This window comes from Lissotriton vulgaris, chromosome 3_1 (assembly GCF_964263255.1).
Source record: "Lissotriton vulgaris chromosome 3_1, aLisVul1.2, whole genome shotgun sequence".
Lineage (NCBI taxonomy): Eukaryota > Metazoa > Chordata > Amphibia > Caudata > Salamandridae > Lissotriton > Lissotriton vulgaris.
In genome coordinates this window covers 1,185,799,933-1,185,817,582 of record NC_141689.1, presented here as the reverse complement: position 1 = coordinate 1,185,817,582, position 17,650 = coordinate 1,185,799,933, and the positions used below count along the sequence as shown (strand labels likewise).

At 47.7% G+C, this 17,650-nt stretch overlaps 1 protein-coding gene across 2 annotated transcripts in view; it reads right to left on the bottom strand.

Moving 5' to 3' along the window:
* The window catches only part of LOC147727632 (phospholipid-transporting ATPase ABCA1-like), a 2,839,360-nt gene that overhangs the window by 1,238,635 nt on the left and 1,583,075 nt on the right, over positions 1-17,650 (bottom strand). For both annotated transcript variants that reach the window (XM_086961649.1, XM_086961650.1), the window contains exon 24: positions 15,955-16,033. In XM_086961649.1, the coding sequence (XP_086817775.1) occupies positions 15,955-16,033 (79 nt within the window). The remainder of the gene's footprint in view (positions 1-15,954; positions 16,034-17,650) is intronic.

The window sequence follows — 17,650 nt, the reverse complement described above, 5'->3', positions numbered from 1 at the left end:
TGTGCTCCAGGACTGACCAGAACTGGTTTGGACTAGGCAAAGGCCTCTCTGCCTTCAGAGAACAAAGAGAAACTGGGTATAAAAAAGTGGTCCCAAACCCCAGAGAATTAGATCACTTTTGGGAAACAATAAGAAACCTTTGCTGAGGAGAGGAACCAGAGAGGCTGAGGAGAGACTGTCCCTAAGCTGAAGTGCTGCTTGGGGGATTGGCCTGCAGTGGTTGCCTGACTGCCAAAGAAAGGAGAGAGGAACTTTGTGTGCACTTTCATCAACTTGTGAAGGATCTCCAAGGGCTTGAGAAAAGAGCTTGCCTCCTGCTGAAGTCTCAGGAACAATAAACTTCACCCACCAGCTCCCCAAGAGTTATTTGGAAGTGCCTGCAGTTATGCTGGATTTTTTGAGGAACTGTGCGTTGCAAGGAGCTAGAAGCGCGACTCACGAGCAAGAAGCGTGACGCCGAACTGTCTCAGCCGCTTCACAACACGAGAGCGCCTCGCTGGAGAAGAGGATCTACCTCGCAGCAGACACCACCACACCACCGGGAAGCTTGTCGCAGGGCCTGTGGAGGCCCCCAAGACCCGCTGAGTCATTGCAGGGCCCCAGAAGCGCCTCGCATCGCTGGAAGGAGTATCGACGTCGCAGCAGATGCCGCCGCATCCCCGGGAAGCCTGTCGCAGGGCCTGTCGCGTCTCGCATCGTAGTTGACGCACCACACATCGCCAGAGAAGAGGATCGACGTCGCAGCAGATGCCGATGCATCACCGGGAAGCGTGTTGCAGGGCCTGTCGTGGCTCCCATCATTGTCAACGCGCATCGCATCGTCGGAGAAGAGGATTGATGTTAAAGCAGACGCTGCCGCATTACAGAGAAGCGTGTCGCAGGGCCTGTCGTGGTCCGCATAGTATCGCACCAAGAAGAAGATGACATCTTTATTTCTTTGCACCAAAACTTCGTTGCATCACAGCGTTGCTCGCCACATTGACACGGAAGCGCAGTAAGAAACCGACACATCACCTCCCCTCGCAGAGAAGAACTGACGCATCACCGTCCCCTACGCAGCAGTAGGGAACCGACGCATCACCAATCTTGTGTGAAAGGAACAGACACATCACCTTCCCTGCAACCTTTTTGTTGTATTGCGTTACGCATCTTAAGGCACATTCACTCAAATTGTCGCATTTTAGGATCTAAAGAGAACTAAGCTAATTCTACCATTTTTAGTACAGAAGTTGTGGATTTTTGTCGTTTGTGGTCTTGTGTTAAATCTATATAAAGGAATACCTATTTTTAATATACAACTTGTGTGATGTCCAGCTGTAGTGTTGTTACTGGGTTACTGTATGTGTTCACAAATGCTTTACACACTGCCTCTGATATAAGCCTGTCTATTCGTGCCAAGCTACCAAGGGGGTGAGCAGGGGTTATTATAGGTGTGTACCCCTTTACCTTGACTAGACGCATGGGTCCCTATTTGTCACAGGTACCTACCTATGCCAATCTAACATTGGTGGTCAGCGGTGAGGATTCTGGACTTGCATTTGTGACTCTCATACAGTGATTGGTGAACACTACTAGTGAGTGCAGACCAAACGCAACCACATACTGTTTTTCTGTTTTCTGGTGTCCTCCTGGAAGTATTTTTGATACTATGACTCTGGTTAGTTGTTATAAAATGAAACTCAACTTCTGGCACATGTTTGTCTACACAATGGAGCTACATGTGTTTTGCAAAGAAATGGGACTGCCTCCTGTGAAAAGAAGGTCCAGGGAGCATCTAGAGGCATCCCTATTTCAGTATGAGTTACACAGCTGGAAGGAAACACCACCAGTTGAGTCTGAGAAGGAGGAATTCCCTAAAAGTGAGGGAGAAACAGAAAAAGATAGCTGGCTTCTGGCTTATGAGCAGAGGCTGAGAGAGAGTGATGAAGAGCTGAGAAAGCTTGATGAGGCTCAGAGGGCCTTAGCCCAAGAAGAAGAAATTTGGGCAGCTCAGAAAGTGAGCTTTGCTGAGTTGGAGGTGGAGTCCAGCTCAGATGGGGGCAGCAACATTGAGTTATCTCGTGCTGAGGGAGCAGTACATACTCCCAGAGATGTGGTGCCTGACTTGAAGGAGGGGGTTAACATACAACAGGAGGTTCAAGGACATGAGGTAGCTCCAGTGGCGCGCAGTGTCCCTGAGGAGAATAGGGAAACAGATGCAGGGTTTCATGGTCCTAGTGGTGGGAGGGACACTCTACTGACTATAGATGAGAGGTGCAGGGTGAGGGGTTCCCCCAAGGTTGAAGTCCTGGTATGTGACGGTGAAGACCGCCAAGAAGAGTATGGGTTGAATGACAGAGAAAGTCAGATACTGTCTTGCCAATCTCAGGAGAGTGGTGTGGAGTATGTGTGTGAGGCACTGGATGGTGAGGTAAATGATAGTTTGGTTAACCCTTGTAGGGAGCTGTGTAATCCAATTGTGGGAGAGCAGATTGTGAGTCCGTTTTCCAGAGCTATGAAAGCACCTGTTGGAGAGTGATTTCTCTGGCCCCAGGGAGGTCACATTGAAGGCAGACCTTTTGGTGGATTCCAGAGGGTCTGGAGAGGCATTGGGGAATGACCCTGTGGGGAGTGGCTCAGATATATTCCAACCCAGCGTGGTGGATGTGACTCAGAGTAGCCCAGCTAGGTCCAGTTGTAGTGGGAGGAGTGTAGGGACTCACGTCCTGTCTCAGTGGAGAAGGAGTGAGTGTGGGGCTGCGTGTCCCCAGGTGCCCGAAACCCAGTCTCAGAGCCTGGATGGCTCTTTAAGGGAACACCAGGTTGGGAGCCTAGGCTGTCCTGAAGGGCCGCCCGTTGAGGGGGATCCCCTAGTGTCTGGGGAACTGGGAGTGTCTGTAAGCAGGCCTCCACCAGTTCTGGTGTCTGGCAGTGCCACTCCTAAGTGGAGGGTGCTGAAGTCCAGAGTGAGGGGTGAGAGGGGGAAAGAATAACCAGTGGAAGAAGTAGTGGGTCAGGGGCCAGCCAAAAGGGATGCGTCACCAGTGGATGACCATGATGACACCACTTCTGTCCTGGGGGATCTTCGCGCACTGTCAGATGGACAGGGGTCGGGAGATCTGCACCAGGTAGGCTATCACACAAAACATGAGTTATGTGTTACCCTCAGGGGGGGCATGCATGCTCCCATGGAAACCCTGGTGCGCGGAGCAAGTGTTCAACTATCGGGTACAGACCCTGGGTTGGAGATCAAGGCTCAGGTATTTTTGACCAGGAGGGAGGGACAACTGTAAACAGTGTCCTGACCGGTTGGTCTTATAGGTGTACCACTCCAGGTGGGAGGGTACTGCACTGTAGAAGGGGGTGCAGAGGGAGAGAGTCCTCGCTTCTGACCCTGGTTCAACTGGAGGGTTTAGACCCTAGGTTGGAGGGCCAGGTTCAGGGTGTCCCCCCTGACCTGGAAGCCCAGTTGCAGGATAGAACCCCTGAACTGGTGGGTGAATTGTGCAGGCCACCTGCTATGGTACCCCCTGCTACAGGCAGGGGGTACCGCTCCAGGTGGAAGGGTACAGAGCCCCAAGGAGGAGGACCGGGTGTGGGAGAGGCCACCCCAGTCTCCAGTCCAGCCGTCAGGTACAGGACTGGGGCTGGTGGGTCAGTGTCAGGATGCCATACCTGACCTGACAGGAGGGAGAGTGGACAAAGAGTGCCAAGCACCTGAGGTTACTGCCCCACGCTCTCTGACACCACAGAGGTTTGAGAGCCCTGAGAGGCATAAGGCCTGGGTCTCATCACTGAGTACTGTCAGTGACCACTGTGGTTTCCTGTCTGTCTGCTGGGACACACCTTTCAGTGGGGTGAATGTCAGGAACTCATCAGTGAGCAGTGTAGTGCTCCGGATGTCCACAGGGACTCCTATTTAAAGCTCGCCCTTCCGCGCAGCGGACCTGCGCAGCGGACCTGCGCAGCGGACGTGCCTTCGCTGTGCCGGAGTCGTGCCAGAGTCCTGCCCATCTGCGCCCGTCAGCGTCCCGGAGGCGGACGGTGCGGCGGGCGGCCTGGCAGTGGCTTACCATTATTTGTCGGAGCCAATATGGTCCGCTACACATCCTCGCAACTACGGTCCCTACAAAAGGTATCGTGTAGCTGCTTTAAGGTATTTCCAGGTCGCTATAGAGGTAGGAGTAGATGCCCGGGCTGTGGCTGGGTGCCAGGCACCTTTCCACGGACCCCTCCCTCTCGGGAGGTGGCCGCGGTGAAGCATCTATGTATGCTTCTTAACACCAGGTCAGTGTGCAGCCACGCGCAGGAGCTCTTTGACCTCTTGACCATGGATAAACCAGTATGCCTGATGCTCACTGAGACTTGGCTTGGAGCTTCTTCCAACCCAGTTATCGCTTCTGCGATTCCGCCAGAATATAGCATCCATAGGCAAGATAGAGTGGAAGGAAGGGGTGGCGGCGTAGCACTCGTGGTGAGGAATACCGTTGGGTGTTCTATCATTCCTACTGAGGCTATCAAAGGGTCCGAATCCCTTGCCTTCTCTCTAGCGCTGACGCCTTACCAGTCAGTAAAAGGACTGCTAGTATACAGACCCCCCGGGCCAGCAGGTACCTTTTTCGAAGAGCTTCAGTCTGCCATATCAGCGTTGGCCTTGAGCGCTGACCACTGTATCGTGGCGGGTGATTTTAACTTTCATATGGACGCCGCTCTGGACCCAGATGTGGTTAAACTATCTGACATCACGGCTCCTTTGGGCTTAGTCCCTTTCCTCTCTGGACCGACGCATGACAAAGGCCATACTTTAGACCAGGTCTTTTCCTCCTCCCCTATAGAGGTGACGGCACTTCTACCGGTTTTATGGACTGACCATCATCTGGCTTGTTTTTACATACCAGACAGGAAAAAAATCCCCGAGTAATGCCCCTAGACAGATAGGATCTACATCTAGGGCATTTCACCGGGTAACTCCTGAAATGCTGTCACAGGCACTCTGCGAACATCCCTGCCCTCTTACTGGGGTTCTGGAAAGGGACCTGGAGGCCTTGCAGGCCTGGCTTGTGGACAGGCTGAATGGCCTGGCCCCTTTGAGGACCTCCCATTCACTGCCCAAACGGGTTTCTGCTCCTTGGTTTACGGGTGCGCTGCTTGCTTCTCGCAGGCAGTGCAAGGTTGCAGAAAGGGCCTGGCGAGCGCAGTATAGCTCAGCCGCCAGACTCGAATACCGTACGATGGTTAAAGCTTACCACCGAGATATTTTCCTGGAGAAAAAGAGCTATTTTGCCAGGAGGATTGAGGATGCATCAAATTTGTGTAAAGAGATCTTCACGATCGTTAGGGAATTTACTGCCCCACGGTCGAGTGCGGCTAAGACTGCTCCCACAGAGTCGTGGGCAGCGGATCTCGCATGCTTCTTTACGACAAAGATTAGGCTGATACAAGACTCCTTTCCACCAAAGCCGATTGGTGCCCTCCATTGTGCTGAGGTTGGTCTAACTCCATCGGTTTCTTTAGGGCCAGTTTTATCTGACTTTCCGCCCATTTCAATGGCTTCGTCTTTGACTCTTCTGGCCAACCTCAAATCTGGATCGCCACGCGATTCATGCCCGGCCAAAGTTCTAGCGAAGATGGCGGCAGTCGTAAACCCGATGGTCAATCCCATTTTGAATCTCTCGCTTAGCCAGGGTGTGGTCCCTTTGGCCTGGAAGCAAGCGATGGTCATCCCTCTCATTAAGAAGCCCGGCTTGGCCCCTGAGGTTTTGGCCAATTACAGGCCGATCTCCCTTCTTCCCTCGCTGGCCAAGACTTTGGAGAAACACGTGCATAACGTGTTCTCCAATTTTCTGGAAACACACGACTTGCTCCATCCCACTCAATCGGGCTTCCGTCCTAATCTTAGCACAGAGAAGGCGCTGTTGGAGGTGTCGGAGGCCATCAAAGAGACGTTAGACCTGGGTGGTAGAGCAATGCTGATCATGCTAGACCTGTTGGCGGCTTTTGACACCGTCCCCCACGAGGATCTCCTCGTCAGACTACATGACATCGGTCTGAGGGGGACGGTGCTCAGTTGGTTTACATCTTTTTTGGCCGACCGCCGACAGACGATCTGGGCCTCCTCTAGCTCTGCCGAGATGCCGCCATTGGGAGTCGCAGTCCCACAGGGCTCTGTATTGAGCCCGACTCTTTTTAATATCTTTATGACCCCTCTGGCGGCTCTGGCCGAGTCTTTCGGGGCCCAGATCGTGTCCTATGCTGATGACACCCAGCTGCTCTTTACCTGTCGGAAAGGAGAGGATTTTGACGGAGAGAGTGTCCGCGAGTGCCTTGGGGCTGTGTTTAAATGGCTCCAACTGAACAGCCTCAAGTGCAACTCAGACAAATCGGAGGTCCTCTTCTTCGGTTGTCAATCCGACCCGGACTGGCGGGTATGGTGGCCTGCCGACATGTCTCCCCCGGGGCGTTCGTCGCAGTTAGCTAAGAATTTGGGGGTTAAAATTGACAATGGTCTGACTCTTAGATCTCAGATCCTTACCCTCACTGGCACTTGTTTTGGGCTTCTCCGTATGCTACTGAAGTTTTTCCCGTTGCTGTCCGAAGATCACAGGAGGATTACGGTGCAGGCCCTGATAGGGTCAAGATTAGATTACTCCAATGTCCTATATCTTGGTCTGCCCGAATATCTCCTGCAACGGATGCAGGTGGTCCAGAACGCGGCAGCACGGGCCATTTTTGGCCTGCATAGGTGAGTCAAAGTCTCGGGACTGTTGCAGTCGCTTCATTGGCTGCCTATCCGACAGCGGATAGTTTTTAAAGCCCTAACCCTTGCCCACAAGGCCTTTTACGCCACGGGGGCTAAATATCTTCAGAAGAGGCTCGCCGCTTATCGCCCTGCCCGATCTTTGAGGTCAGAGGCGAAATTCCTTGCCATCGTTCCACGTGTAAGGAGGTCCCGTATCGGAGGCCGTTCATTCATGCTCAGGGCCCCTCAGCTCTGGAACACCTTGCCCTTGGCTCTACGCAGCACTTCAAATCTGCTGGCTTTTAGGAAGGGCCTGAAAACCTGGCTTTTTGCTTCCTAGTCTCTTTTGTGCTGTTGACCCTACATTTTCTGTCTGTTGCGTTGTGTCTGTCTTTTTAGGTTGTCAATAAAGCGCCGGGACACTCTTCTGAGTACCCGAGCGCTATAAAAGACACAATATAACATAACATACCATAACATAACACCTGTGAGCAAGCTAAGGTTAGGCGCTGCACAGCTGGTGTCAACAGAGTAAGCGAAGGGTTCCACATAATTTAGCTTGGTGGGCCCTGAGAGTATGGACAGAGAGATTCCAATAGTTTCAGATTGGTGTAGAACTGGAGTGTGCCCCTGCAGTTGCGGGCAAGGTCCAGGTTCTATCGCCCAAAGCAGGGAAGCCCATCAAGGTAGTGATGGTCTACCCTGTGTTTTGGCTGGAAAGGGGTTGTGTTGGACTTGGCCTTTTTTGCAGGGTCATCCCTGAACTTTTTGCCTTCCTTCTTTATTTTGCCTGACCTGTTTTTGTTGGTTTTATGACACTGGGCACTTTACCACTTCTGATCAATGCTAAAGTGCATATGCTCTCCCTATTGTAAATTGATGTACGGATTAGTGACTCCATGATTGTCTGGTTTGGTTTACTTGTCAGACCCTAGTACAGTGCACTGAGTGTTCCCAGGGCTTGTAAACCAAATGCTGCTGGTGGGCTTGCAGCACTGGTTGTGCCACCCACAGAAGCAGCTTGTAAAAGTGTGTCTAAGGCTTGCCATTGCAGAGCCTGGGTGAGGTCTGGTACTGCCATGTTGACTGGGCAAGTGCACCCACCTGCCAGTCCCTAAACCTTCCCTTTTCTTCATATCAGACACCCCTTTGGTAGGCCCAAGGCAGGGTGCATTGTAAGTATAAGGTAGGACAAGCCCTGATGTGCGTCGCATGCCCTAAAAGTGAATTACAGCCATTTTCGTTTTTCACTATTTTAAGGCTACCTGCTCCCCATAGGCCAGAATGGGCGGTTTGATTATTATATCTTATAATCCTAACTGACTCAGGGAACTAGGTAGACTTTCGAGTTCAGTATGCCTGAACCCAGAATGTTCAAATACATATTTTAGTGAAGTTGGTTTTAACATTCTGTGTTTGAAAATACCACTTTCAGAAAGTAGGTATTTTCTTGTCTAACTATCCAAGCCTACCTCTGCTAGGTTGTGTATTCCTTGTCTGGAGTTTGAGTGACAGGGGCTAGGGGGTTCCAGGAGACAGGGTGAATCAGCCCAGTGGTGAATAGAGAGATCTGCATCTAGATGGGAGGGAGGAGTTGCACCTGGGACCTGAATAGAGCTGTGCCTCCCCTCCAAAATGCTGGCTCCACCTCCTGTAGTGCGTCTGATGTCTCTGCCCTCCACTCTTAAAGGAAAGAAGGAGTCATGTAAACAGAGTGCTCCAGGACTGACCAGAACTGGTTTGACTAGGCAAAGGCCTCTCTGCCTTGAGATAACAAAGAGAAACTGGGTATAAAAGAGGGATCCCAAACCCCAAAGAATTAGATCACTTTTGGGAAACAAGAACAAACCTTTGCTGAGGAGAGTACCAGAGAGACTGAGGACAGACTATCCTTAAGCTGAAATGCTGCTTGGGGGATTGACCTGCAGTGGTTGCCTGACTGCCAAAGAAAGGAGAGAGGTACTTTGTGTGTACTTTCATCAACTTGTGAAAGATTTCCAAGAGCTTGAGAAAAGAGCTTGCCTCCGACTGAAGTCTCAGGGTCAACAGACTTCACCCTCCAGCTCCCCAAGAGTTCTTTGGAAGTGCCTGCAGTTGTGCTGGATTTGTTGAGGAACTGTGTGTCGGAAGGAACTGGAAGCGCGACTCACGAGCAAGAAGCGTGACGCCCAACTGCCGCTGCCGCTTCACAACACGAAAGCACCTCGCCGGAGAAGAGGATCGACGTTGCAGCAGATTTCATGGCATCACCGGGAACTGCGTCGCAGAGCCTGTCGCGGCCCCCAAGAACCGCTGATCCCCAACATTGAAAACTTTCCACAAAATGAAATATAGACAGAGTCAATCTATATTTTTAGAAAGGCATGTCCAGCCGGACAGTGGTCTTTCAGAGATTTTTACTCAGAATTCATGTATTCAAATCACACGAAGTACCTTCCAGAAATCAACCAGTGTGGACCACAAGCCTGTGTCCAGTACCAACAGAGCAGGTACAAAGGGTTGATATAAACAGCAAAGAAGGGCTTTGTAAGGCAAAACAAGTTTCTCTATCAACAATGCAATTGTACAGAGTATTACAACTGAGCACTTAACATCCAATAGTAATTACAATTCGGTTTCAGTGCTTTTAAAGTCGACGGCGTTTCGGACCCTTAGTAAATCACAGGGTCCATCATCAGGACAGATACAATGAAAAGCCTTAAAGTATTTAGCCTCTAAATGCCGGAAAGCCTCATGGTTTAGAGGCTTATTCCTCGGGTAGCGGAAATACGCACGTCCACCCACAATCGGGTGGTGGGAGCCGCGGAAAACAGTGGTGTCCGTCGGCTGCCAGGAGACCGGGTTAGTCGGTGAAGAGTCAGGAAGTGAGACTCTTCACCGACTAACCCGGTCGGAATAAGCCTCTAAACCATGAGGCTTTCCGGCATTTAGAGGCTAAATACTTTAAGGCTTTTCATTGTATCTGTCTTGATGATGGACCCTGTGATTTACTAAGGGTCCGAAACGCCGTCGACTTTAAAAGCACTGAAACCGAATTGTGATTACTATTGGATGTTAAGTGCTCAGTTGTAATACTCTGTACAATTGCATTGTTGATAGAGTAACTTGTTTTGCCTTACAAAGCCCTTCTTTGCTGTTTATATCAACCCTTTGTACCTGCTCTGTTGGTACTGGACACAGGCTTGTGGTCCACACTGGCTGATTTCTGGAAGGTACTTCGTGTGATTTGAATACATGAATTCTGAGTAAAAATCTCTGAAAGACCACTGTCCGGCTGGACATGCCTTTCTAAAAATATAGATTGACTCTGTCTATATTTCATTTTGTGGAAAATTTTCAATGTTGGGGACCAATGTTGTTTGATAAAAGTATGCTCCCCGAGGTCCCTGCTGACTAATTTTGGGGTCCCTTGTTGTTGTTGAATTACCCAAGAACCGCTGAGTCATCGCAGGGCCCAGGAAGTGCCTTGCATTGCCGTAGAAGAGGATCGACGTTGCAGCAGATTCCGTCGCATCCCCAGGAAGTGTGTCGCAGGGCCTGTCGTAGCTCGCATTGTTGTTGAAGTACCGCGCATCGCAGGAGAAGAGGATCGACTTCGCAGCAGACGCCGCCACATCATCGAGAAGTGTGTCGCAGGTCCTGTCGCGTCCGCATTGTATCGCACCAAGAAGAAGACAACATCTTTATTTCCAAAAGTTCATTGCATCACGGCGTTGCTCGCTGCATCGCCACAGAAGCGCAATAAGAAACCGATGCATCACCTCCCTTCGCAGCAGTAGGGAACCGACGCAACACTGTTCTTGCATGTAAGGAACCAAAGCATCACCTTCCCTGCAACCCTTTCGCTGTATTGCGTTATGCATCTCAAGGTACATTGACTCAAAGTGTCGCATTTTAAGATCTAAAGAGAACTAAGCTAATTCTACCATTGTAAGTACAGTATTGTGGATTTTTGACTTTTGTGGTCTTGCGTTAAATCTATATAAAAGAATACCTATTTTTAATATACAACTTGTGTGATGTCCATCTGTAGTGTTGTCACTGGGTTACTGTATGTCTTCACAAATGCTTTAAATACTGCCTCTGAGATAAGCCTGTCTACTCATGCCAAGCTACCAAGGGGGTGAGCAGGGGTTATTTTAGGAGTGTACCCCCTTACCCTGACTAGACGTAAGGGTCCCTATTTGTCACAGGTCCCTACCTATGCCAACTAGAGAACCCCAAATCTAACAACCATATTCTTGCTTCCTCTGAAAATGTGTCCTAAACATACTTTGTTGGACCTTTGGAGAGGTCAGTAAAAATAATCAGCTGTGGGGTAACAGAGGGTGACCCAAAATATTGATGTAAATTGAAAGTGCTTGATTGGGAGCCTGCGTATTCTTTTAATTATATTATCAGGAGCCAAGAATAAAGTGGAATTGGTGCTAATGTTGGCATTTCTAACTTTAAATCTGATACCGGAACATAGGAGGTTACAATTAATAAGGCTTCTGAATAATTTTCTAACTGTAGCCTTCACTCTATTGCCCACTCTCTTGCATAGCTGACGGTATGTAAAATATAGAGGCAGCAACATCAGTGGTAGGGAGTGGGCAATAGAGTGAAGGCTACAGTTAGATACATAGTACAATACAATACATAGTTTTGGAAACAAACCCATGATTAGAAATGGTGTGAGTATGTAAGAGCCATAGGACAATTGTTAGATGAATTAAAGTTTAGGTCTTCTTATTTTGCTCTTCAGAATAGGTTAGGGAATACAATGGGCGCAGACACCACTGACACATTCATAATGGTGAAATTGCCAGTGAGCAAGGGGTCAAGGATAGGTATAGGCAGGAAGGCACATAAAAGGAAACAACAAAATGCATAGAGGTGCTTGCCACAGAACTACAGTGAGTGGGGCAGAGTAGAGATTGAGTGTGATGCTCAGAGAGACGCAACAGCCAGAATATAGTAATTAAATAAGGTAGACTGATAACAATGTTCTTAAGCACACCACTCAACCACAGCAATTAAGTGCAGTGTCTGTGCCTATTGGTCAGAGCAGTCCTCCACCCACTGCACATGTGCAGCACCATTTCCTACACACGTTTTGCAGTTCCTACATCACTACGTGGGACTGCATTATAGTTTATCTTTTTGTTTGCCCACTAAGCCACCTCAGACATAACCAACCATAGGCAAACCAGACATGATCCTATTCCGATAGGAACAGTGCTATCAGGACTGCCGTGTCAAGTTTGAATGTAAACCGAAGCAACCCAGACCAGTTTCAACCTAATAAGGCCTTGTCAAATATGCATTCCCTATGCGAATGCTCTTTTTCTGCTGTCTTGGTGCTGTGATGACTTCATGACCATTTCATTAGAGACATGTCATTGTGATTGCCATTTCAGGGATTTTTAGAAATTGGATTGTTGGTTGATTAGGGTATTAGACCAAGTTAGGCAACAACCACAATACCAGTCAGGGTAAGACACCAGCAACCCCTAAAAGATCCTGTGCTCACCCCCCGGTAGCTTGGCCCAGAGCAGTCAGGCTTATGTTGAAGACCATGGGTAAGGTACACGTCAAACAGTAACAACTGTGAAAGCGCCACACAGAAGTTCCTACACCAGTTAAGAAACATAAGCAATATTTTAATACATAAAAAAGGCTAAAATGACAAAAGTACAATAAGTAGAACTCAAAATATGAATTTTTAAAGAATAAAGTGAAAATAGCGCCAAAAAGTACTAAGTGCCGACAAGGGACATCTGGTCGGGCTGGACCTATCCTGTCTGAAAGCAGTCCTAGGATGCTTCTTTCCAGTCCAGGGAGGACCTGCCCTGGCAGTGCGGGCTGGACAGTACCCATTTGGTGCAGGGTCAAGACTGATTTGCATATGGCTGGGTTCAAACTGGAACTGCATGGAGAGCAAAAAAACTTTGGTTTTAGGCCCAGATCTTTGTACTGGGGTGAATATATGACATTGTTCGCCATTCTGTCTATCAATTGTTCTTTTTGCATCGTTCTAAAAGTGACATTTTAAAAATGGTATTGATAAATTTGACTTTGCCATTAAAGAGTGTGTATCATTACAATTCCATGAGTCCCAAACATGACAGATCTATCTCCTTTCAATTGGGAACCACAGCTTATTAGTTGTAATAAAGAACCCACAATGGTATCCTATGAGAGGGGTGGGCTCAACAGTAGTGCAAAACTAACTTGGGAGTTTTTCACTACCAGGACATGTAAAACCTAAAAGTACATGTCCTATCTTTTTAATTACGGAGCACACTGGACTATGGGCTAACTAGAGCTCACCTTAGGGGAAACGTATGTGTGATAAAAGGAGAGTTTATGGCTTGGCAAGGAGTTTTAAATGCCAAGTCAACATGGCAGTGGGGCACTGCATTAAGGCTCCAATGGGAGGCATGGGCTACGTAGGTGGGTGGCACAACCAGTGCTGCCCGGCCATTCGTAGCGTGTAATTTACAGGTCCTGGGTACATGTAATAGCACTCTATGGGACATATAAGCACATTAAATATGCCAATTAGGTATATACCAATCAAACCATGTTTAGCAGAGTGAGCACAAGCACATTAGCACTGATTAGCAGTGGTAAAGTGTGCAAAGTCCTAAGGCTAGCAAAAACCAAATTCAGCAAAGTTAGAGGCAAGCAGGCAAAACATTTAGGATAGGCAGCTTTCTGTTAGTAGTCACATATTGAGCATGAGGCAGACATTATGCTGATCACTTTAATTAATTGGTTTGGCATTGCTCTTGCATGTGCCATGATGCAGGCATGCACATCACTGTCTAGGCAAACTAGTGTCCTGTTTCTTAGTGTTTTGTGTCTGCACATGAACATTTGTATCTTCCTTTATCATTGTTTATCAGGTTGTGGTCTGGTGTCATGAGATACATCTTCACATGGTATCCAAAGCCTCCTCTGGGGATAACAAGGGAGCTGTAAGTGGATATTGTGAAGTGGCATGGTGGAAATGGCTTTATGGGCTATTCACCTAGAAGATAAAAATGTAGTACTTTGGTTTAGCATCACTGTGGAGACTTCACTGATGTTCATGGTGTCTACATCATATCATGAACCGAGGACACATTTAAGTATGCATTGAAGGATAATCTACAACACTAATCAAATGGCCAGAAAGGTTGGTGCGTTCTTCATTAGATAGAGGTGTCTCTGGGGGTTTCCTGTTGGTTATGTGTTTCTGGTAAGTACGGAGAAGAGAAAGCAACAGATATCATAGAAGATGCTCTGTTCTTACTGAATCTGCAATTGTTAGTTGGGGTTTGAGTGCATCAATAACTTGTCACACATACATCTTTATACGTAGATGGCTATGTGATAACAATTATGTCTTGAGTGGCTTGGTAGGGACTCAGTAGGATGCTACTCTAATGCTCAAAGGAGCTTTGTCTCACAAGTCATGAGGAGTGTCATTCACTTCATCGGTGTGGCACAAAGCATAATGACTAGAAGAAGGTGATTGACAGTGTCTGCATTGAACATGAAACTCTGTAGTATTTCTGATTGATGTCGCCTTGGATTGTCTTTCTTCACTTAAACCTTTTTGCTATGTGCTCTTGTCCCTCTTTTCTTATGTGTTGTATGTGTGCTAAGAGGAGAAACACTTGCAATATCTTCAGACAAGCTTAAACCCCTCTGCACCTCGACAGACAGCACCCCTTGAAGGCCACCTTGTTCACCACCGACCTCCAAAAAGGCAGACGCTCCTGCAGAGGTCTCGAAAAATTATGGAGGAACAGCGAAACTACTGAAGACCAGACCACCCACAAGAATGCCATGATAGAATAACACCAACTCATAAATTTCACCAAGAGGACCATCATCCAGAACAAAATCCCCATTAATTCCAGCAACTCAAAGGAACTCTTCAGCATCATCCAGCAATTCACCAAACCCCCCAGCAAAGCCTTGGACGTCACAGCCTGCCAGGACCTCTAAAATAAGCTTGACTTCTACTTCCACCTGAAAATCAAGGCCCTCAACGACAACTTCAGTGAACAGGCTCCAGAAACCCCCCTTCCCTGCAGCAACGACAGCCAGCCCACCATCACCGCCTGGACTCTGGTCACCACCAAAGATACCACCACAACCTTACTATGGCAGAATTGGTCAGCTGTATTCTCCTGATTCTGTCTCTGGCATACATTGTGGAGGGCAGAGGCTGGACTGAGAATTCAAACCAGGTCTGGCAATTGAGTCGGATCGACCGAAAGGATTGGCGGGGGGATGGGTACTGCAGCTGCTTTTCGTGCAGGGGACCGATATGATATTGCAGCACCACTGCTGTAAGACCGGCCCCCAGCCCACTGGGAAAATGCCCGGTGGCTGCTGCTTCCAGTCCGGCCCTGCTGGAGGGGCGGTGGTACGCTACTCAAGCTTGAAGCTGGTGGTAATCCCTGGAACTCTTCTCCCTAGTCCTCAGTAGGGCCAACGTGTACCCTTGAAAATCTCTTACTTCTGCACTGCAGACTATATGGTGAACCAACAGGACTCCTTGAAGCCCATGGAGGAAGTAAAGAGCTGCGATTGCACCCAGCTCTAGAGGACGTGAGTATTCCCTTTGAGGCTATTCTCCTGGATAAAGACACAATCCATGGACATAGAGGTTTTCCTCCGGTAACGTAAAGCTGATGCTTGAAGTGCTTGAATGGACACTAAATTGATATGAATTTTATAAGCATTTCAAGCATGGCAGTGAAGAGAAAATACTCTAGATGAACACCACAAAGAAACATTTCAGTAGATGTATATATTTCCATCTTTCATAAATGGTGTGTGTTTGTACAGTTGCTTTTATTCTGTAGTTGGGTCTCAACCTAGTATGGCTGATTCTAGTACAGTACTTCTCAATGTGTGGCACAATGCAACATTGTTAAATAAATAAATAAATATGATAATTACCGGTTCCAGTTCCTTCTTCAAAAACCTAATGCCTGGTTCCTTGAGCATATTTGTGACTGTGAGGGGGTTGCACCTTAGTTTTTTCACCTTTTTGGGGCATCACCATTTCTAAGTTTGAAATGCAAACAATCCTAAACGTACGCAAAAGTGTACATTTACCTTTGGGAATCAGGCCCAGAGTGTGTAGAACATTCACAGCTGATGAACTGCTATACCGGCCTCTCTTGTACTTTTTCATGACTGTGGCAGTTCGAGACAGTTCACTGTATAAGGGACAGTAATGAACAAACCTTGCAGCTCTTCCTTGATTTCACTCTCCCTCCCGATGCCTTCGTCCTCGCTGCTGCCGTGGGACATGCCATCTTCCTCCTGGAAGAAGACAAGGTAAAAAGACATGTACTTGGAATTCAGACTGGTACAGATTATACCCGCTCTGGCTCAGTGTGTCCTTGCATTTCATTTCAACTAAATTCAATTACACGGCCTTCTCCCAGCTGCCAGGGGATGAATGGCAGGAGGGAGATGAATGAACACAACAGCTGAAATTGATTGATCCAAACATACAGACAGGTTGATTAAAGTGTCCAAAAGCAAAATGAGCAACAGTATACAGTGCAAACCATTGGCTGCCTTTTTAATTAAAACTACTTTTGCTAAAAGGTCATCCACTACACTGTATGTAATTGGTTTATTATGAGATGCAAAGGGTTTACTTTTATGAGTAAAAATTATCATTTAGGAGCAAAATTGAAAGAGTCATGTAGGTTTTTTTTGTTCCTCCACCACTTTTGCCTATGGAGCACTAGCGTATTTCAGGTTGTGCATATGATTCAGTTCACACTAGTTAAAAATGTAGCAAGTGTAGCACACTCTATGGGCAGACCTGTGCAACAAGCCTGAAGTGGGCAAATTGTAAAAGGAAGCTGTAGTTTAAAAATATGACAGTGGTTCTGTATCTAGGTGGAGTTAGTTAATTTGTTATGTATTTTTTCAATACTCAAATCAATGTGAGTGGTTAAATAAATGAGTTTCTAAGTGAGCGTGAGGGAGGCTCTGGCTTTAGCACTTATGGCGCCCAATGCAGCAGTCTCTTTAGGCAGTATGTGCACCAAACTCGAGGAGGTTAGAGGGGCGGGGGGGATTGATTGCACCATAGTCACATGCACTCTGAAAGAAAAAAGTCCATAGAACTAACAATGATGCATGCTTTCACAGAGCATGTGAAAATGGTGCTCCCCAAGCTTGGTACCCAGTGCAATGGTATCCAAAAGCCGGTATTGACCGTGGGTGAGTGAATGGACAGTACAATACATGAAACAATCAGCTTTGTGGCACTTGACACCTTTTACATTAAGGGACTCTTGTTGATTTATTTATTTTTATTTGAAAGCTTGCCTATTTCAAGATTGGGTATTACCATGAGGCTGAAGACCGGTGGTTGTCATAGCTTCTTCAAATTAGGTGCCCCAAACATAGAAGCAGAAACCACAAGTACCACAGGTACCACTGGTATCAGATGGAAGGCTTAGGCAGACCTGCCAAATTACACAGTGCCATTGTATGACACACAATAACACAACCCTTCACACTGTCACCCGGTGAGGAGCCAATATCATATAGTGGCAGGGAACATTAGCTGAAAACCACTGTCATGCCCTCTCCTCACAATGTGAAATCCTTGTTTTAGTAGGCAGGTATGCTTATGGGGTCACAAACAGCTTTGCATTGTCAGGCTTTCAAGAAGGGAAGAGCCAGGCTTTGTTTCGTGCTGGTGGTTGAAGGTGTTGGCTACACAGCAAGAGAGAGAAAGTTGGAAATTGGTGAAAGATGAAGATGAGATACAGTGACAAAGAGAAAACAGGGATGGAAAAAAACTAAATAGACTGGAAGCGTAGGGTGGTAGAAGAACAGTCAGGAGGTGGATGGTATGGTACCAAAATAACATTGTCAGATTAATTTCTCACATAAATATTGTGCCCTAAATAT